This window comes from Strigops habroptila, chromosome 13, assembly GCF_004027225.2.
Source record: "Strigops habroptila isolate Jane chromosome 13, bStrHab1.2.pri, whole genome shotgun sequence".
NCBI classification, from domain to species: Eukaryota; Metazoa; Chordata; class Aves; order Psittaciformes; family Psittacidae; genus Strigops; species Strigops habroptila.
Window position 1 is genome coordinate 14,334,384 of NC_044289.2, and position 21,785 is coordinate 14,356,168.

General features: G+C 47.5%; 1 protein-coding gene across 1 annotated transcript in view; it reads right to left on the reverse strand.

The window, feature by feature from the left end:
- The window catches only part of LOC115615266 (peroxidasin homolog), a 44,520-nt gene that overhangs the window by 1,990 nt on the left and 20,745 nt on the right, over positions 1 to 21,785 (reverse strand). Inside the window, 24 exon segments of the mRNA XM_030503208.1 lie at positions 812 to 929; positions 1,268 to 1,328; positions 1,330 to 1,359; positions 1,694 to 1,808; positions 2,607 to 2,815; positions 3,452 to 3,586; positions 4,046 to 4,476; positions 4,478 to 4,498; positions 4,500 to 4,607; positions 4,610 to 4,771; positions 4,773 to 5,024; positions 5,026 to 5,555; positions 6,577 to 6,734; positions 7,484 to 7,592; positions 9,380 to 9,536; positions 10,785 to 10,897; positions 12,054 to 12,212; positions 13,728 to 13,844; positions 13,997 to 14,269; positions 14,732 to 14,901; positions 16,456 to 16,573; positions 18,263 to 18,435; positions 19,943 to 20,014; positions 21,615 to 21,686. Of these exon segments, the coding sequence (XP_030359068.1) occupies positions 834 to 929; positions 1,268 to 1,328; positions 1,330 to 1,359; positions 1,694 to 1,808; positions 2,607 to 2,815; positions 3,452 to 3,586; positions 4,046 to 4,476; positions 4,478 to 4,498; positions 4,500 to 4,607; positions 4,610 to 4,771; positions 4,773 to 5,024; positions 5,026 to 5,555; positions 6,577 to 6,734; positions 7,484 to 7,592; positions 9,380 to 9,536; positions 10,785 to 10,897; positions 12,054 to 12,212; positions 13,728 to 13,844; positions 13,997 to 14,269; positions 14,732 to 14,901; positions 16,456 to 16,573; positions 18,263 to 18,435; positions 19,943 to 20,014; positions 21,615 to 21,686 (3,841 nt within the window). The 3' untranslated portion in view covers positions 812 to 833.

The following is a 21,785-nucleotide window of genomic DNA, read 5'->3' on the forward strand; positions in this document are numbered from 1 at the left end:
GCAGGTGCCAGCGAGTTGTTCATCCTCTCTTTCAAGGCTGCATCTCCATGGAAAATGGGCTAAAGGAGATCAGTCTGTGCTCTGTGAGCCCCTAAACACCAGGGACCAGAGGTCTGGCAGTGCCATGCCACTGCTGAGCAGCAGCAGGAGTCATCAGGCTGGCAAGCTGTTGACAGTGACTTTAAACATGCTTTAAACAGCCTCGCTCCCTTGGCTCAAGCTGAGCCAACAAGTGGTGCCTTCAGAAGAGAGGTGCACAATGACTCAGATGTTGAGGGGGAAATCTCTGCCAGCATGTAAGCAAATGATGGATTGCTCCATCTGCCCAGATGTCCTTGCTACCCGGAGGAGGAACCAGTTCATCAACTCCATCACTGAGCTCTGTGATATCTCCCTCCCCACAAAGGTCCTTTGGAGGCTGTTGGATTTGGGCTTTGGGATATTAAGTGTTGTTAGAAGAAACCAACCCAGAGTCCCAGGAGAACAGGCCTAAGAGACCTCACCCAGTCCACCTAGTCCATCCTATACTTATGTCTTTCCCCATCTTTGCCAAACCAGTTCTTGAAAGACTTCCAGGAATGGATAACGCCACCACGTCCCCAGACAACCCATTCCAGTGAGTCACTAATCATTATGGTAGAAATGAGTGTCTAACCTGATGCATTTGAGCCTATTACATCTTGTCCCATTCATCACCAGGTTGCTTCATTCCTTCCTGCAACAGTGTCTTCCTCATGTGAAGTCTATGGAGGTGCCCCACTGCACTCTCAGCAGCCCCACATTGACCCCAGCCCACAACAAACACACTGACCTTATACAAACAGGCAACATGGTCATCTTTTTCTCCATTTATCTCCAGTCTTCTTCCCCCATCCATGCGTGCTGGTGTTCCCATGGTGCCACCTCAGCTGGCTCTCCAGTGCGTTCACCTGGTGGGAATGAGGAAGCAGCAGCTCTAAGAGGAGTCTGCACATTGCATAGATAATCTTTAACCTGTCCCAAACACAACGAGAAAGTGCTGGCTCAAGCTGCCTTCACTGAGGTTTAAACTTGCATTTTACCTTATAGTTGTTGAGGGCTGAGCAAACAGAGCTTGGCTTCTCTTCTCTCCCCACTCCACCTCTTCTCTACCTGTCACTAGTTCCCCCTGATTGCACGGTTGCTCTTTGGAAGACATAGAAGTTGCAAAGGCTGCCCATAGCATAAAGATAAACCCTGCTTCTGGGGTGACTCTATTGAAGACAAACACTGGAGAACAAAGTTTTACCTGTTTCCGTAGGGAAGCAACTGTCTTCTCCAGTTCAGCCACAAGGACTCGAGATTCCTCTGGAGGAAGGGCTTGGAGAAGGTGCCTCATTTCTGGGGTCAGGGATAAAAGTGAAAGGGATTATGCAAACATCAGCTCCTGGATGAGACAATCATTCTGCCTTCTCCAACATCAGCAGCAGACAGAAGGGCCCAACTCCCAAATTCACCTGCCAAGAGATGCCAATCATTCAGCCCAGATGTTTAAATAGCAGAGTTGGGCTCTGCACTGCGTGTTGGAGGACTTTGAGCTCAGCATCTATCTACTGCAACACCCTTGACCCCAGACCTCTGCAGAATGATGATTTCAAAGGCCCAAAGGAACTGAGTTATTAAAACTATTCTTACACTTCATAGAACAGAGGTAAGACAAGCAGTGATACTACACCTGGGCAAGGCAGGCTTCTGCTTGGCAGGGTTTTCCTCTGGGTAGCTGAAGCCAGGAGATCTCTTGCTTCGGAACCGCTGTGAAAGAGCCCTGAATTGCCCCCGTGTCTGGCAGTCTTGGGAAGGAAGGGAAAACCTGCAGTGAGCACTTGTGTTTAAAGCAGAACTGTGTGGATGGCAGGCAGCATAAGGCAGCACTGCCCTCCTTCACCATCCATCCTTGACACATCTCTCATGCCGGAGGCGAGGAGACAACAAAGGTGTGTAACAGGGTATGCAACATATGCATGGCTTCCCATGCGTCAACTTGATGCCTGTGCCCACACAGACACAACATAAAGGGACCATGGCAGGATCTGTGCTTTAATGGTACCATTTTACACACTCCCAAATGAACCTCTGAAGTGGAGATCACCATGCCTACATCCTGCTTCAATCTCTTCCCCCAGGCTTCAGCTCTTGGCTGCTGCCAGAAACAGAAGCCCTCAGCTAGGTGCACCTTCAGCCAGATTCAATGAAGCTAACAGGCTTCCTGGAGAGATGGTGGATGCCCGATGCCTGCCAGCATTTAAAAGGCATTTGGACAAAGCCTTTACTAATTTGCTTTAACTTTTAGTCAGCCCTGAAGCGGTCAGGCAGTTGAATTAGATGATTGCTATAGGTCCCTTCCAACTGAAATATTCTAGTCTCTTCTATTCTATTGTGCTCCCTTCTAGTCTGTTCTGGACTCTTCTATTCTACTGTGCTCTGTTCTAGTCTGTTCTGGACCCTTCCAGTCTGTTCTTCTCTTTGCATCCGTTTCCTGACACACAGTTCTCATGGTGTAGCATGAAACCAGCTCCTGATGGCATATGACAAATGCCACCCAGGGCCATCCCCACAGCAGTCAGCGCTAGAGCAGCCTCTTTCCTTACCCTCACAACAGTCCTGCCACAAGCGGAGATCCACCGCAGGAATCTCTTCACAGCTGACCATGCCCTGCAGGTACGATGCCACCCGGAAGACATCCCTCTGGAGCTGCTGGATGTGGTCGCTGTTGTCACAGATGACACGAGCAAGGGATGTCTGTCTGATCTGAGTCAGCTGCGCTGGTGTGAAGACTCCGGGATTCTCATACCAGAATCTGCAGTGAGTTGTAATCACAGCATGACTCAGAATAGCAGAATAGGATGGGGAGTGAGGCTGGGAGAGGGAGAAGAGTTCACCTACATCTATTGGCAGCACCACACATCTCAGAAGGAGCTTTTGGTGGCTGAGAACCCAGACTGCCCTTTCCTGAACCCAGGAACCCCCATGAGCTGCTGGTTGGAGCTCCAGAGTGCCACCAGCTGCAGGTACAGCCCCTTGCAGGGGAATCCCAAGGCTCAGGCAGCTCAGCTCTGCTGTAGCAGGTTGGGACATGGGTGAACAATGCTCCTGACCTAAGGGCATCACCAGGCAAAGACGTGTCTCATTCACACAAGCTGCAAATAGGAATTAGAAGGAGGCTCCTGAGGACATTTCCTAGCATTTTCAGGAGACATTTGGCACATCCTCAATGGTGCCCAGTGTCCTGCAGTGAAATGAGAATCCTGAAATCATGAAAGGACACTTTGACAGTAACTGTGGCAAGTCCTTTTGGAAATGCATTGGACAGAGGAATGTTCCTCCTATCATCAGACAAGAAATAATACAAAATTACAGGTTCTGTTCCTTCCTGTAGGAAGAAAATCCCACCAAAGAGAATACCAAAGCTTTGGGTTGACTCCGATGACAATACCTGTCTCCATCCCTCAGCCTCCTGAACTGTGTCGTTAAGAGGCACATCAGCGTTGGTCCAACTCTGGTACCAGGGACAAGGTCCTCCACCATCAGTGCTGGGAACAGGTCAATGTTTTTTGTAGTTCCATATAAACTGCAGGATAAGAGATATTAAAAAAGAAGTTAAAAGACTATCAAAGAGTGGAGATAATGCAAATCTGATTCCATGATAAGAACTTGTATGCGAGGAGCTCATCTGGACAATACTTATAAGGTCTTATCTAAAGGACAATGGGATAAAGGCCTGCTGTGGAAAAAGGCAGCCAGTGTAGATAGGATGCAGTTTGGTCTCACTGGAAAATAGCTTCAAGGCTCAATCTGCTCCCAAACCGCACCTCAGCAGCTCCTGATGACACTCCACTCAGAACCAGACTGATCACTTGGAGAGACCTCATTTGTCTTACCCTGTTCTTAAACCACAGCTACTACCCTACCTCAGCATCTGTGGGTAGCAATATCTGGGGAGGTTATTTGATGGGTGTCCTGGAAGGAGCAGAAGCTTTTCACTGCCTGATTTCCAGGGCTTCTGATGCTTCCAAGGCCAGTACAGTACCTCCTGAGCTTTTCTCTGATCTCCAAGTTCTTTATCTCATTCCTGAGGTCCTCAAACTCCTGTGCAGACGAGAGGTTGCAGAAGACCCTGAAGTCGTTGTAAGGTGGGATGCCATGGTCTCGGCCTCTCTGGATGTTGATAGCAGCCAAGTCCAGTGAGACAGAGTGTGCCATGGAGAAGAGTTTCTCTGTCAGCTCCATGTTGAGGAGTTCGGAGGGGACCCGCATCTTCCCAGGGACCCCAAACAGCCCACGGAGGAGTGGGTCAATCCCACCCTCCTGCATGATCCTGAAAGGGGAGAAGAAGGCCTTGTGCAGGGGGATGTGGCCTTGACGGATGGGCTGGAAGGTTTCGTTCAGCCGGTACAGGATGGGGTTGATCAAGGTGTGCCCGAAGCGGAAGGCAGCAGTGGCAAAGGCGTTGAGAATCCCCCGCATTGACATTAGGGTCGTAAGCCTTTGTACTCACCCAGCATCTTCATCCCAGCTTCCCCAAGGACCTTGGGGAGCCATTGGGTGTAGGTGATATGCTGCATCTGCGCACCCCACAATCTTCCGTGCCTCAATGATACAGGAGGTCTCCATCCCAGTGGGGATTGAGGGCTGACAGCTCCGTGGCGATGCGGTTGTGCTCCCTGAACCACAGCGTGTGCATGGCTGTGAGACCCAGCTGCTCATTGGCACGGTGGTCTCCTGCCAGGAAGCATGGCACAGGGCTCTCGTTCTCCATCTCTCATGCATTCAGTGGGTGGCCCCACAGCAAAGGGAAGGAGATGCTTCCCCGAGCTGGGCACAATTTGGCCTTGCTTCAGCAGCCCATTTTGGTTGCTCAGATCCCGCAGCTCCTGCGATTCCTGCTCTGTGCTGCCGTAAACATTGGAAGCATCAATGTAAGATGTCAAGTGGTTGATCTGCTCCCTGGCGTAGACAGAGTTCATCAGTAGGGAGGTCATCCCGCTGCCACATACAGGGCTTGAGCGGGACGAAGAACATGCAGCGCCCATTCCTCACACGAGGGTCGTTGGCAGGGACCATGACAGAGAAGCAAGGTGGGTCGTTGGTGCACACTTCGCTGCAGGGTGCTCCATCTGAGAAGCGGGACATGCTAATGGCTGCCACCGTCTGGTCCATGTCATGGTCCAGAAACTGGCCCCACTGCATGAGCATGTGCGTGAACTGGTCATCGGGGGTGATGGTCTCAGTGCCGATCATGGTGGTGGAGACAAGGCGAGGTAGAGGAAGGGGCAGGTCCCTGGCATCTTCTGCCAAGGAAAACCCCCGTGGGAGGTTAAATCCGTTCTGGTAGGCAGGTTTGAGGAGCCTTTGGAAGGCTGTGAGGGATGCACCCCACATCGGGTGTTGGAGGTTGTTGCAAGAGCCATCATGGGTCCTGTACTTCTTGTGGAAGCAGATATCCGAGCAGTTCGGCGTGCGGCGGTGGGCAGAGCAGCCCGACAGGTTGGCAATCATGTTCAGGTAGTGAGGGGACACCAAGTCATTGTACCGATAGCCTGTGAAGGAAAAGGAAAGCAACCAAGGTCAGACCGTCGCTGCTGGTAGCCATCAGGTTCCTCCCATCCCATCTAAGGGCTCTGTATGAAACACACTGCTGGGGTTGTCAAGGTGGGCACAGGAAGGCCAGGTCTCTGATCATGGTGTTGCTGTGTAGCTTATGGAAGGCAAACAAAGCACAGGATTATATCAGCCCCACAAAAGAAAAGAAGGTGAAAGAGTTTATACTAAACTGCAGAGAGACAGAAACCTGAAATGCTGTGGCTTATAGACCTAATTGTGGAGGTGGTCTCAGTCCCCATTCTAGGTTTATTTTACATGGGTTATATAGGTATTACTGCAACCTCGAGCACTATCAACCATCCAAACCCTACGTGCCGAGCAGCAGGGAAGCTGTGGGTGACTGCCAGGGTGCTACGCCACGCGAAAGCGCTGAATAATGCTGTGCTGTGTGGATGCTGACAGTGCAATGAGGAGGAGAGGCTGGCGGTCCAACCAGCCCAGACGAGACCTGCAGCCTGCAGAGAGACTCCTCACACCCTGGAATCCATCCAGGCAGGAAAACTGTATTTGTGGGCCCCAAACATAAATGCCTGCTACATGCTGATTCACACGTAGAGGTAGAAACATGCGGTGTAGGGGAATGTCTGTTGTATGGAAAGGAAAGTCCCCCAGCTAGTAAGATTTGGAGTCCAGCTGCCGGATGCTTGGACTTCACTAAGTATTTTTTGTGTTGCATTGCTTTGTGGCTTGCTATCCTGCCTCGATAAAAGGAACCTGGGTGGCTGGAACCCATCTGAGTTTGTAGCTGAGTTGTAGAGAGACAGAAGAGTGATATCCCCCCATTTCTGCTACAGCACCCAAATACTGCAGAAATCGCAGTGTTGTTCTCATTGCCACTTGGAAGGTAGGAATCATTAAAGCCAGGTTGGATGGGGCTTGGAGCAACCTGGTCTAGTGGAAAGTGTCGTAATTTCATCCTATGCACAAAGTTAAGACGGGAAATAAAATCTCTCCTACCTGTGACGTTCATATCCACGATCAGCCCTTGTTGCACGTGTTCCTGAATCAGCTGCAAGGTCCTTTCAAAGATCTCGCCTGCCCTGGCTGTTTCAATGGTGTAGGGGTCCCGGGGGTAACGGAAGAGAGCCAGCAAGTCATTGGGTGTCTTGGGGCGCCTGTTTTAAGGAGTTAGAAATGATGCAGGAACATGAACATAGACTCTGTTCTGAGCAACGAGTCCCTGTAGGCAGCAGGGGACACGCTTTAAGCCTCATCTGGTGTTTGACCCCAAAACTAGTGCACAAGATCGATGTGGCTTCACTGAGTATTACAGATGATTAAAGAAAGGCTATTTTTCCCCAGGAAAATACATGTATTTAATTTCCTCAGCATCTCTGTTTTATTTTCTGCCATGGTAATTTATTTTTCACTTTTCAACAGCTGAAACCCAGAGGTTTGGGGCTTAATACAAACTATCTATCTTTTCAGTAAAAACAGACATTGGGGTGGAAAAGGAGGAGTTACCGTTCACTCAAGAAGTCATTTTTCATTGAGGAAATGGTTAGAACTATTATATCATTACTTCTGTTCTCCCTACACAAAGCCACTGGCATTTATAGAAAGACTACGCTGATTATTTTCCATGTGCTGTCGCTGGTCTTCAGCTGACAAAATCTACGTTGCAGATATAAGTGACATAAAGGGTGATATTTGTGTATCAGATTTTTCCAGAATCCTAAATGCCTGTATGAAGTTCTGTTGCATCCTTACATGATGCAGTTTCCATCTCCAATACTTCAAACAATACTGCAGCTTTCATTTGTGGATTGTCAATGATAAAATGAGGTTTGAGAAAGCTTCATCTATTGCCTTTTTAATCTCTTTTCTGTTTCAAGTCTCAGACCGTGGCACTTCACACACTTACTTGCTGAACAGCTCCGTGCGTGTTGAATTGATGGCATGGTCCACGCTGCTGATGGCTTCTCGTATCGATGTGGCTACAAACGTGTCGCCGCTCCGACCGACGTCCGTGGCTTTCCAAAGCAGAAAGCAAAAACAAAACATCCTAAATATACTTTGGTTAAAGTGGGAAAAGAAAATGTTAAAATCACAGTGGGTTAACCCAAAAGAATGTAGTTACTTCCCATAAAGGAAACTTCTAAAAGTGATGAAATTCACTTGAATGTATTGCTCCTAAATTAATTTTCCATTTGTGGAACAACTCAGTTCAAGTTCAGTGTCAACACATCAGACACATCACTTTAAATCAAAAAAGCAAGCTGCTGTCTGAATACCTTCAGAAGTAAACACACGAATTCTTAAAATTCAGTGTGTTTTGTAAGCCAGGGCCTCTGTCACAGCTCACCAAACCGGTTCCCCTTTGGCTCCCAGTGCATGCAAGAGCCAGCTGGAAAATGAGGTACCAGCCATGAATAAATCACAGAAATTATCTTAGGAATAATTCCAAACAACAAAGACATTTCAGATTAGTCTCAGTTCCTTGCATGCAATCCCTGGATAGAAAGTGATACTGAATTAATCTCATAAACTACTCCATATCCATGCTGGTTATTCCTGCGTGCTTGAGGATTAGCCCTTTAACTTATATTTTTCACCTATTGCTCACCTTGGATTTTTTTTCCTTGTCAGTTCTTCCTTACCCTCCAAGTAGCACAATTCCCACTCTTGACCTCTGGTTTGACTAGCTACTGCTCTTTATTCATGACAGCTTCCCTAATGCACGGAGCAGTAGCTGGAAAACGAGAGACTTATTTCCCATTCCCCAGGGACTGAGTAAACATCTAAACCCTGCATTTGCAGAGACAATGTTGTTCTCCTCCTGCCTCCCCCGGTGTGCGAGGTTACGGTCAGACAATGGCTTCAGAGCGTGTCGGCACATTTTAATCAGTTTCTCCCTCCCAGCAGAGGCAATAACTACGCTCACGCCAACAGCTCAGCTTGCAGGAGGTGGTTTAAGCCAACACCTTTGGCTCTGCAGGGAGGAACAGCAGCTCAGCTGAGAAAACAGTGAGGAGCAGCTGGGAGGTGGATGGGCTTTACAACTGAGCAGCCCCATCGTGCCTGTGAGGGACCTGGCTGCAAAGAAGCTAAAGGAATGACAGTTATCTGTTCAAAGTGAAGATGTTCAAAGATCCGTTCAAAGTGAAGATGCTGCGAGGGCTGGAGCAGCTCTGCTCTGGAGACAGGCTGAAAAGCTGGGCTGGTTCAGCCTAGAGAAGGCTCCTTAAGGGGAGACCTTAGAGCAGCTCCCAGTGCCTAAAGGGGCTACGGGAAACTGGGAGAGAGGCTTTGGACAAGGGCCTGTAGGGACAGGACAAGGGGGAATGGCTTTAACCTGGCAGAGCTTTAAGGTCCCTTCCAACCCAAACCAGGCTGTGATTCCATCGTCCCCTAGGAGATGCTCTTTGCTCCTCCTGGAGTGCATTAAACCTCTGTGTGTGTCTGCATAAAGGCATTTAGTGACAGGACAAGGCGAACGCTTTAACCTGCCAGAGGGGAGATTGAGATGAGCTCTTGGGCAGAAGTTCTTCCCTGTGAGGGTGCTGAGGCGCTGGCACAGGGTGCCCAGAGAAGCTGTGGCTGCCCCATCCCTGGCAGTGTTCAAGGCCAGGTTGGACACAGGGGCTTGGAGCAACCTGCTCTAGTGGAAGGTGTCCCTGCCCATGGCAGGGGTTAGAACTGGATGTGGTTTAAGGTCCCTTCCAACACAAACCAGTCTGTGATTCTGTGTCAATGCAGGAGATCCCCTACTTACACAAGAGCAAGAGAAGACTCGAGAGGACCACAGGAGATACCCTACCAGTGATGGTGAGCTGCATAGCGCTGGAGGTGAAGCCAAAGGGGTTTCTTGCTATGCACTCGTATCTCCCCTGGTCAGCCACGCCGAGATCTTGAATGGAAAGGGTCCCATCTTGGCTTATGTGGAACTTGCCGCTCTCTGTGATCTGGATGCCCTCCTGTTGCACCATGAAAAGACAGAAAACGTGTCAGGGTTTGGAAAGCTTCCCATCATCCAGCCTTCAGCCTGTTCCACAAACCGCAGATGGATGCGATGAACTAATGTGGCCACCAGATGTTAGCATTGCTCTTCCAGAGAAGCCAGAAAGCCATCCAAGGACATCTGCTCCTGCCAGGACCCTCTGTGCTGAGGTCCCTTGCTCAGTTCCTTCAACCTGGTCCACCTCCAGGCACCCCATGCATTTCTCTGCACTTCACCAGATGGGCTGGTTGGAGCGAGAGCTGTGCCCCGATGCTGTCACAGAAGTTTCATGGCACATAAATAAGACTAAATGTCTTCAATATTGAGACAATCTGGAACTGCTGGATTTTTGCTGGCCTTGAACTGCAGACGCTGACTTTTGGTGGCTCTGGACAGCATCACTGGTCAAAGCGTTGCGAGCAGCAGCAAGCTCAAACCCTACCTCTGAACCTGGCTGGTGGCAGAAGTGGCTTCAGGTTTTACTGATTTTATTCTCCTGTTTCTTAACATCTTTCTGCTGCCCTGCCCCAATCTAATGCTTCCTCTGCTGCTCCCCCAGGCTCTTCTTCTGCTCCCACTGTTGGCTGGAGCCCAAGGCAAGCTGCAAGGTCACCTCTGTGGGATAACTGAGGCTCAAGCATTTCCCCTCTAACTTGTTCTCTGCCTGATTGCACACTCAAAGGCAGGTCCCAGTGAAGGTCACAAGTGTTACACTACAGCACAGCAGGAAAATGTCTGGAGAGCTTCAGCTAATGAACTCTTGAAAAGAGCAGCCAGGTGGCAGCATGATTTTGAGGGATCGTGGCTTTGCCCCATCAAAGCTGGAGCCAACCAGCATCATCCAGTTCCACCAGTGGGAATCCTGGAAATAAGGACAAAATACTCAGAAAAAAATCCATATTCAGGTTTTTCCAGGAATAGTCAATCAAGTGTTTCTAACATCCTAGAAGGTCACTGGCTTCAAGTTACTCATTTGGAAGGAAGAACAAGAGAAAACAGGAATGTGCATTGCAAGGCTTCAAGCCTGAGAAAGAGCAGCATTCTTTGAGACCATTAAAAACCTCAAATCAGTGGAAATGTTGGTCCTTAAATCTTCAAACACAATTTATTCCATGTGTGTTGCATGAACTGATCTAACTAGTTGAGCTGGGAGAGGTGTTTAATCCCCTGATCAGAAGCCATCATGTTTCCCAGTGGCTGTTGAGTACATGGCACCACCTCTTACCTTCACCCAGGTTATGGTGGGACGTGGATCTCCTTGGGCAGCACAGGCAATGGACACGTCCTGGCCTGTCTCTGCCACCACATCTTGCGGGGGATGGAGGAACACGGGTATCACTGTGAACATGGGCGAAAAAGTCACAAATGCAAGAAATGCATCAGGGAAAATAGAGAAATTTTTGGGAACAGGTTGCCCAGAGAAGTTGTGGCTGCCCCAACCCTGGCAGTGTTCAAGGCCAGATTGGATGGGCAACTTGGTCTAGGTGTCCGTGCCCATGGCAGGAGGTTGGAACTAGATGAGCTTCAAGGTCCCTTCCAACACAAACCGTTTCTAGGCTATGAAACCTGCATGTAAAACACCTCATCGTGGGCAAACCGGAGATGCTGGGCTCTTTCTGCTGCTGGAAGGGCTCTTCAAAGGGGTGCCAGTTTACCTCTGCTCCTACTTGGGGCAATTACATAGGAATGTTCTGGGTTCTCTGTCATTTAAAACCATTAATTCAAAGCCTTTCTAGAAAAGATGCTCTAACTGAAACAAGGGTCATGAATTGATTCAGGAAATATCTGGCAAGTGTTAAGTCACGTCAGATTAAAAACTTATATTGATCTCGCTGGTCTTAAAATATTCTGTGAATTCTGTGCCTGAAGCATCGTGAATTTAGTGTTTCTAAGGAGTTTCTTTCCCTCCCGTCTACCACTAGTAAAATTCTGCCATGCTTGTGAACGAGCAGGAATGTTTCCTGATTTAGAGTGATTATTTATACGGGAATAAAAAAGAAAATTTAAATACGAAGCATTCCTGTGTGACTTGTCTTTTACAGAGGTTTGATTTTAGAATCCCCTAGTTGAACCTACGACCTGGCGGGTAATGTTTAAGACAAATATGTAAGACAAAATTCTATTTTCCACTTGCGCTAGTCAGTTATAAGCTCATCTGATGGGCACTGAGGCTCATTTCTAATCACGTAACTTGTGATCTAGTGTTTATTTGTGTGACACCAGCCCATTCCTTGGCTACACCACAGGAGTTTCATTGCCACAGTTACACTCTTTCTAGACTACCCGATAAAGGAAAACTGAAGCAGCTTCTTCTAATTTACAAATCTTGGCACTCTGGGAACCTATTTACCATTTCCCAATGGAGCTCTCATGGCTAAACATCTGCTCCCAGGCAAAAGCAAAATGCCATAGGAAACAGGGCAGATAATGTTATTTTCCTATAGCATTAAATGAATGACACACATTTGCCAGCCCTCCTTCCCTCACAGCTTACCTCGGGGGGTCACTGACAGCTGTACCGGAAGGGTCCTCACGCCGATGGCACTGATGGCATGGCACTCGTACTGGCCTTGGTCATGCAGAGCCACCCTCATCACCCGCAGGGTACCCGTGGAGAGGATGCTGTGCCTCCGGTCACTCGGCAGCGGCCCACCTGGTCAGACAAGCAGTGCACGTTGTCCATGAGATTCTCTTCCCATCACTGGAGGTATCTGTGTGATAGCTGAAAATTCATTCTCTTCCCAACATGCCATCAGTCACCCTGAAAACACCATCTGCATCTTGCTAAGCGAGGCACAGGACGGATGCTGCTTTTCCTACACCCAGGATCATGACTGAGTTGCCTTGCCTAAGCAACTGGAAAGGAGCTGGTACCCTTTTCCTTTCCTCCTAAACCTTTCCTTAGTGCAAACTGCAGATTTAATGACACCAGATGGATAGCAAATCTGTGTTCCATTATCCAAACTAGCTGTTTAATCAAATAAACAGAAACATTGAGCATTGTCTTCTTTTTAATTCATTATTTTGATTTTCTTTGGTTTGGAAACTATGTTGTTTCAATATTTCCTCTATTTAAGGAGAAAAAGTTGAAAATTGAGATGCTTTACCAAACCCAAACAAAATGATTAGAACTTCCCAGTTTAGTGACTTTATTGTTTTTAATATTCCATTTTCCTCCAAATAAGGGCTCTATTTATTCATCCCAAATACCCAAAGGAATCTGAATCCTCCCCACGCTGTCAAAAGTGGCTTGGAGATGAGCAATGCTCCATCCCTTGTCCTCCTCTTGCCTTGTTCTTAACATGTCTTCTGTGAAAGCACTGTAAAGCCTTGTTGATCTTGGATCACTGAGTAACTAGCAAACCTGGTAACAAACCAGTTACTACTTCTTGTCACTGTGCTTTCCACATCTCGCAGAGATACCTTCTAATATCTGGGCAGTGGAGGAAATAAGGTTAAAGGAGATGGAGAACATGCTGGTGCAGGAGAATTTCAGCTTGTCTTTCATAATTCTATGTCAGGGCCACTGCTGTGGAAGCTGGAATACAATAGCCACGAATTCTCCACAGCATAAACCATTAATTATGGCTTGTGAAGCATAAGGAAAAGTTGGAGGGCCTCTGGGCCAAGCCTTACTGGCTTCTGTCCCAGAAAGTGTTGGATGGGATCAGTTCAGTGGAGCCAGTGCTGACGATCATCTGAGACTTCAGAAGTTCACCACCACCTGCTGGCCCAAAGTGGATTTTCCAGAGCTAAAAGGAACCTCAGAGGGGCGTCAGCAGTGAACAGTGCTCCCCAAGAGGAGCAAATCAGTGCAGTGATGGAGAGCTGGGACATGGGGACACCCAATGACTTGGAGTCTTTTCAAAGGAGGTAGGAAGCCACTGCAGAAGTTTGAGGCTTTCAATAGGTTTCATGCTGATGAAAACCAGCACACTCCTTGCTTCTGACACGACTTATAGTGTCAAAGACCTCAGAGGCTCCCTCCTCAGTGCTTAACATCATCCTTGGTGATCCACCACACACCTCCTAGCTGACTAGGTCTGTGCTGATCACCATCTGTCCTGTGCCACCGCTGCAAGTCATCACCCTGGACCATCAGCTCTGCTGTTCTCACCATTGATGATGGCACGGGAGAGAAAGAAATCGTGAGTCAAATGAGCAGTACCTGCCCTCGTCCAGGCAATCACGGGTGGAGGGTGACCCTCAGCAGAGCAGGGGAAATCCACACTTTGTCCCTCAGTTACTGTCTGATCACTGGGAATGAGGAGAAACCGGGGAGAATCTGGAGGGAAGAGCAATGATTGAAAGCAGGAAAATCCCAGGCAGCAAACTTGGGTAAATTCTCAGTTCATGGGAAGACAAGTAGTTGCAGGGTTTAAATACATCCCATGGCCAAACACTGCATCCCTGAAATGTCAATTTGAGACTCCTCACCTTGCACTATGATCCTTGCTGTGGCCTGGATGGATCCCTCAGTGTTGCTGGCATTGCAGTTGTACTGTCCCTGGTCCGAGAAGGTGACGTTCTGAATGAAGAGTCCTCCAGAGCTGGTGATGGCGAAGCGGGAATCCTGCGGTAAAGGAGAGCCCGTGCCCAGGGTCCAGCTGATGCGAGGGTTTGGGTGCCCGGAGACCCCACACTCCAAGGTGACGCTTTCCCCGATCAGCACTTCAGTGTTCTGTGGCTGGATCACAAAAGTGGGCTTGGCTGGAAGGAAATGAAGGCTTCAGAAACCAGGAGCTCCGCTGCTGCTCCGTTATGGGCAGAAGTTGCTTGGACTCCTCATGCAGCCCAGTGAGAAGTCACCCAGCTCTTCCCTGACATCCAAATCCTTGCTGTGAGCGGTTCCCCCAGCACTACTTCTTCCTACCATGACCTCCCTCTTCCTTAGTGCTAGAACATCCCCACTCTGTGTTCCCTTCACCCTCAACTCCTCTGTGCTGCAGAATTCATCCCAAACTCCCTCTCCAGCCCCAAATAACCTTCAATCTCTAAATCTCAGTTCTCCACTCCCATGAAGGAACCCCTGAAGCTCAGACCACATTATGCTGCTAGCCACAATCTTCCCCAGCACACCAAGAACATCTTGGCACATACAAAGCTGGGTCTGAGTCTGACTTAGCTCCCCACCCAAGCTGGGTCTTCAAGGGGTGCACAAGGCTCAATTACATGGGGTGCCAAAATAGCGCAGCACGACTTCTTGTGTCTTGACCTCCCCAGCTATGTTCTTGGCCATGCACTGGTAGACGCCTTTGTCTGACTCCTTGGTATTCTGGATCATCAAGGTACCATCTTGTAACAGGTTCAGGCGGTTGTCATCTTTCATGTCAATCTCATTACTGAAAAAGAGCCAGAAACAGGCAAAATCTGAAAGGAGTGATGACTCTTTTCAGTCTCCCCCTGAGCTGCTGAGGGGCTTTGCATGCATTGCAGTAAGCTGGTGTTCTTTGGAGCTATTCTGAGAAATCATGGAATTTATAGCAAGAGTTCTGATTTACAGCACTGAACTTCAGCTCCAGCTCTGATTTACTCCCTGGGTGAGCTACTTTTTCTCTCACCACTGATTACACACGACATTTACAGCCCATCAGGAGAGCAGAGTGTTCCCATGCAAGAGCAACACCGCTATTGTCAGGGTGTCTAGGCCCAGAAAGCTTGTTCTCATTATTGACTAAGTGCAAATATAATAATGACTTAATATTGTTATTGTGTGCAGCCATTTCTATTTGAATGGGCTCTAAAGGCCTCAGGGGGGGCAAAAAGCTCTAAGTCACCAGGGGACCCCAACACATCTTGGGCACGAACCCAACCCGAAAGCTGTGAAACATCTTCCTTCTTTCTACAATGACCCGTGACTCCTGGATCCCAGCCCATGGCACAAGGTCCCACTGCTGCCTCCCATTTATCCCATTGTGAAGGAATCTTGGATGGCTGCAGATGATTGAAAAGGGAGAAGAGACCTCTCTCCCCATAGGACAAAGGCTGAATCCACTATGCAAACTAACATGCTTGCTGGGCATTGATTTAATTCCCCTGATGTCTCCTTACTCTAGTCATATCTCGCTTGTGGAACATTTATTATCATTACCCCTCTTCCAATGCTGTCTTTGGGAGCCTGCCAGCTTTTCCCTAACAAAACCTTCCTTCCAGGGGGACTTAACTCAGCCATAAACTTTTACTCTGGGCTGAAGCTCTGCCTGGTGGGGAGTTAGTTGAAGAAGCAAACATTGATCATTGTTATTAATAACCGAGCCCTGTGCAGGCTCCCACAGCCAAGGAGCTTGTAAAGCAGCAACGTAACTTTGCTTCCACAGTGGGCAACTGCTTGAGCACAGAGTATTTTATTGTGCAGCACTTCCCAGAAACACTCTGGCATTTAGCACAGCCAGTTGGTTTTTAGTGTTGCTGTATAGGATGATAATCAATACGCTGCTTTGCAAGGTCTTTCAGTGGAACATGGTGATTTTTCCCTTTGAAATAAAAGCCATTCTCCCAGCATGGTAGGCCTTTAGTGAGACAAATCTAGAGACTAGAAGCATTTCAGCAGTTAGGGAATGGCATGGTAGCTCAGATCAACTTGAAATACTAATTTTCTTTTCCTGATCAAAAGACAATTCCTTTCAGTCTGCGGAGTGTGTTTATGGGAATGTTGTAAGCTCTTGGAATCCATCACAAATGCAGAAGAAATATTTCAAATACAGATAAAACACCACTTGGATTACGTGGTCATCAGGAAATGCTATTAAAAGGAAGGTAAATACAACCCATGGAACATCCATTTCTCTTTTCCTTTTTAATGTTGCATGAAACAGCTTTTGTAATTACAAACAGTCACTGAAGAACTCGGTGCTTGAAACCATTTGCTACCCCAGGGCTCACTGTGTGCGACTTACTTGTTGTGCAGCCAAATAATCGCAGGCTTTGGGTTGCCTTCTGCCCTGCAGGTGAAATAAACTGTGTTTCCCAAGAGGACGTCAACATCGTGGGGCTCTGAGGTTATTCGAGGCCTCTCTGCAAAACACCGTTTTAACACAACCCAGTCCAGAGCAGCACAAAACCACCTCCAGCCCTGCTGACACAACACCCACCCTGCAGTCCCCAAGCAAGCAGGCACCAGCACAGCCCTTGGAACAGCAGCATCTGCTCAGATCCACCCCAGAACTTAATTCTTTCTGTCCCCAGTTCATCAACTGGTCACTACTCAGCCAAGCCTTTCACTATGAGCTCCATTTGGAGATGTACTCCAGCGCTAACCAAGTTAAACATTTAAGGGATGTGCTAAAACATGACGGAATTTATGTGCACTGTCTGGAGCACTTGATCTTGATGCAGCAGAATACTTACTCATCTAATAACCTGTATGATCACCAGGAAAACCAGATGGATTATTCATGAGCTTAAGTGAGAACCTGCCACCTTCTCCAGTGGAAGGTCAGTGCCCCTACTGCTAACACCACAAATTAATGCCTTGGCAACTTATCTCCAGTGGTAACACCAGTGCGGGACCAAACCTACCACAGCCCCATGGTACAAAATGCTGATCCAGGACAAATTTGCTCCACATCTGCTGAAAAGCAGTGGGTTAACTCGATGGCAGCAGGCTTCGGACTGACTCAGATATCAGCTGCCTGCACCGTTAGAGCTTTATGCTGAATTATGCATCATTTGTCTTTCCCAGCTGGCACAATACCAGTGTAAAAGCCCAATGCCAGCAAAATCTTCCCACCAGGTGCTCTGGCTGATCTGACACACATCCCACTGTGTGCCCAGGCCTAAACCAGAACAAATCTACATTAACAGCTGTACCGTGGCACCGGGAGTATGTTGGGGATAGCTCATGGTGCAGCACATCCACTTGCACCCACTCCATGTGTCCCCAGCTGCTTTCTCCAAACCCTTCCTATTCCCCCATCCCTTGAGGCCACAGACCCATTTGTGCCAGTCCAACTCTTTGCATGGCTGCGCCCCAAATTAAGCTGTGAAATGGTCAAGATTTACAAAAGAAATAATAAAATCATAAGAGAAAAGCTGAATTCAAGGGAGAGCTGATCTCATACCTCTGGCTCATAGCATGGCCAAGCACACAGCTGGACTGGCACATCCAGGAGGCATGCTAATAGCTGGCCTGAGTGGGAACTTCTCAGACTGACTCTACCAGCAGTGAAGTATCAGTGAACCACAGCCAATACTTGTGCCATGCTGTGCTTAAAAGTCAGAGCTCTGTCTTTTTCTGTATGAAATATTTTCCATGAGCAATTACCTGAATTTAAAGAACAACAGCTTTGCAAATGTAATGCACCATCACAGTCACACAAAGCATCCAGCTACCTATCTACAACACATTTGCTTAGGTGCTCAGTTGTACTTCCAGCCATTGCAGCTCTCCCAGCATTCCCCATCTGATCATTCTGTTAGAGACATTTCTTCTGGTTGCTGGTTTAGCCACCAACCACAGCAGGTCCTTTACTGGCCCTATTCTATCCAAAACCCAAGAAGCCAGCCAAAACAGAGCTCTCTCCAACCACCACACAACTGCCGGCTTTCTCAGCGTTATCCTGATAACCTGTGTGACTTTCCCACTTCAGCAGTAAAAAGAAGGTGAAAGCAGGATGCCAGGGCAGGGAAGAGGGAGGAAAAGGGGTGGAATAACCCATTCCCAGACCAAAGCCCAGCTCTACAGAGGGATTTGCCTTCACTCACCGCAGTTGAACTCCTGGGCGGTCAAGGTGATGATGGAGCGGCCGTGCAGTTCACGTGGTGCCTCACAGGTAGCTGCGGTCTGGATGCTGCTGCCCTGCTCTGCGTACTCCTTCAGCAGCTCGGCCAGCCACATCAGGTCGCAGTCACAGAGCAAGGCGTTGGAGTCCAACCGCCTGTGGGACCAAGGGAAAGAAACTCTGTTTCCCTGCCTCTTCCTCCAGGACACAGAGGGGGAACAGTCCTCCGGAGTGAAGGACTTGTCTGGTTTTCCTTGTGTTTGGTTATATCCTGGATGAAACTTTGAGGTATTTCATTCCCACAATGTTTAACCAAGTCGGAAGGCTTGCATTAAAAACTAACATTATCCATCAGCCATTCCAGTTTCAAATGCCAATCATTCTGGTTATGCATTTTTGGCTTAATTTGAGGCAGAGACACACTAAATGTTGGGTTTTCCCCCAGGATGGAGATTTAAACCTTAACTTCTATAAGAACAGCACATAACTCTGCCTCTGTTGGAGCTTTCCATTCTCTTTTAGCTCCAAAACCCTCTCCCTTGACTCTAGTGAACATCAGATCAATCTCTTCCTGTGACCAGATGCTCGAGGTTGTAGCATTTCTGCACAACTCTAAATGCTATTATTACTGCAACACAGGCCTGAACCATGCTGAATGGAGACCAGTGACCTCCTAGTGCACTCACACTTCTCCCTCCACTCACTTCATTCCTATGTGCAGTGCTATGCACAAGGATAAATAAAAGACTATCAGGGGATTAATTGATTCCTCTTTCCCAACAGACAGTTTTACAGTAGATGGGTCTGGGCCATTGGAAAAAAACACAGAAAAAAGGTCTAATGTTTTCAGGGACAAATATCTGAGAATGTGAGATTTCACCCAAGGCCACAATAGAGCATTTCATACACACCCCACCTTTTTCTTTGACACATACAGGCACCATTTCACAAGTTGTTCCCTGCTAAAGAGAAGTGAAGCCTTTTACCTGCTTGCAGAAATCACAGCAGGCTGCAGTAAGAAACATGATTTTCTTCTAGTTGAAAATCATGGCACAACACCAGAATTCACTGGGGTTTGCTTCTTTTTCCCCACCAAAATGCATCATTTTATTTCCAGAGATCATCAAAGGCAAACAAAGCAAAGCTGGGGTGGGTTGTTAAACAAGAAGTAAGCTTAAGAGACAGCCAGGTTATGCAGAATAACACACAAGGCACTCCTGCATGGGAGAATTATGCACCTTGGCACTCCTCTGAGCGTTTTCATATCTAGAAAGAAAGCCTTTTCTTTAATGATTGATTTTTCTTTCCGTGTTAGATACTGAAGACATGATTGAGGTCATGTCTATGACCTGGACTCTCTACAGTTTTGAAGGATGTTTAATGGGATCAAACTGTTGTGAAGACTTTCCAGGCATGTTCCTTCCTGTGGCACTATTGAGCTGAAAGCAGATCATAGTTAGATTATAATTAGCCACTAGATTGAAGAAACTACTAACTGGTTAAATCAGCTCTCAGGTCCAATCAAAACTGTTTTATAAACTTAGCGCTGGCCCTGGAGGTGCAACAACTAAAAGCTTTGCCAACCAGGCACATTTTTCCTCAGGTCTTGGCCATCTAATCAAAGATAAACAATTGCTCTTTGCAGGCAATGTTTTTCACTTACAGCCGTTTGAGGGATTCCAGTTGAGAGAATGTCCCTGGATGAATCCTGGAAATCTTGTTGTTGTGCAAGAATCTGCAATGGGAGAAGCCAGGCCAAAACATGATTCAGTATTTGCACCACGCGGATAACAACATCCCAGGTCAAAACTCAGCTGAAATACAAATAATATAAAAACCCAAAAGAAAAACTCAGTTGAAATATAAATACTCCACAAAAATGGAGTTCTTAAATGTACTGTCTCTTGCCATGAGCTATAGGGATTTCATTCATTCTGGAGTGCAATGCAATACACCAAAGTGAGAGCGGGTGTGGATTGGAAATGGTGACTAAAGATGTGATGTAACAGGTTTAGACTGGAACCTTAAAGTTAATCCACTTCATGCTCTGCAAAGGGAGGAGAAAGGGCACAAAATCCCCATGGACTGGACCCACCCTATGGTTTCTGCGTCTGGGTCAGCTCTAGTTTAGAAAGGACCTTCTCTTTCTCCCTCTACAGAAGAGAAGGTAATTTTACAAGGGCAGCCATTGAATTAAGGCTCCAGCAGAAGATGCCAGACAGCTCATGCCCTAGACTCAATGTTCTTAATAACTCAAATCCATGAGTAAATCTAATTCAGACAACAGCAGCCTAAGCCAAGCTTATCTCTGAACAAAGGTGAGGCAAATTCTCACTTCCAGAGTCTCAGCATTCCCCAATTCTTAATAAAATTCTTAAGAAAAAAACCCTGATTGCACTAAAACACATTAGTGGGGACCAGGATGGGATAATTTACTCTCCATTCCCTTAATGGAGGGGGAAATTTAGTTATGGTAACATCTAAAACTCATAAGAGACCACTGCTAAAAGATAGGCTGCAACAGGAAAGAAATACAAAGCCAGTACAGCTTGAGTTCCAATGCATACTACATACACACACGCACACCCGAGCTCAGCCTACTTGCCCAGCTTGGATGCTGACAAACCTTCCTCTAAAATTTAAACCCAGAATTGTTGTTGGATCCAATACAGCGACTGAGGTCAGCCATGGTGTACTGATCCAGGTCTCAGCTTTCCTAAGGGTGTTTGCATCCCATGATTTTAGCTTCCTTGCGTTTATGGATACAAGGCACATTTCCATGCAGCACAGAAGGGTCTGTTGGTTCCACCATGGAGTGGGAACCACCAGATGAACTTCTGCTAGAAGCAATCCTGGGAGCAGGAGACACAGGACTCAGTTCTCTAACTGCTTGCAAGCAGGATGCTTGCTTTTCTTGTTAGACTTTCTTCTGACTTTATCCCTTTTCCACCCCCTTTTTTTGTACACTGCCCAACAGTGACTCATGTTGACCTTATGGTCAGAGTAACATTTCAGTTGGCTTGGGCAGCTGTAGGGCTTTCTGCAGATTTACCCCTGCTTAGGTGGAAACGTGAACCTAACACAACATGGGAAATTCTCTTCATAGTCTCTTATAACCCTCTACTTGGCAAGTACATAAAATCTCCTTCTTCAGGGAGATTCCTTGAATGGAATCCTTGAATCATTCTTCTTGAAGAAGGAGATTCTCCTTCTTTTTGCATTTCCCTCCATTTTGAAGATCACACTTCACACTACCAGAACTGTAACAGAAAAAGAAAGGCTTTTCCTCTTCTCCTCAACCCCTTACTCACAAGGAAGGTCCCATCTTTACTTACAGCCTTTCAAGTTTAGGCAGGTCACTAAAAGTCTCCGACTCCAGGCTTTCCAGGTTGTTGAAATGCAGGTACCTGTTACACAGAAATCACAAGGGGCAGGTTTACAGATTGCAAGTTAAAAAGCAGAAGATTTTCCCAGGGCAATGCACCAACTGGTCACCACACACCTCA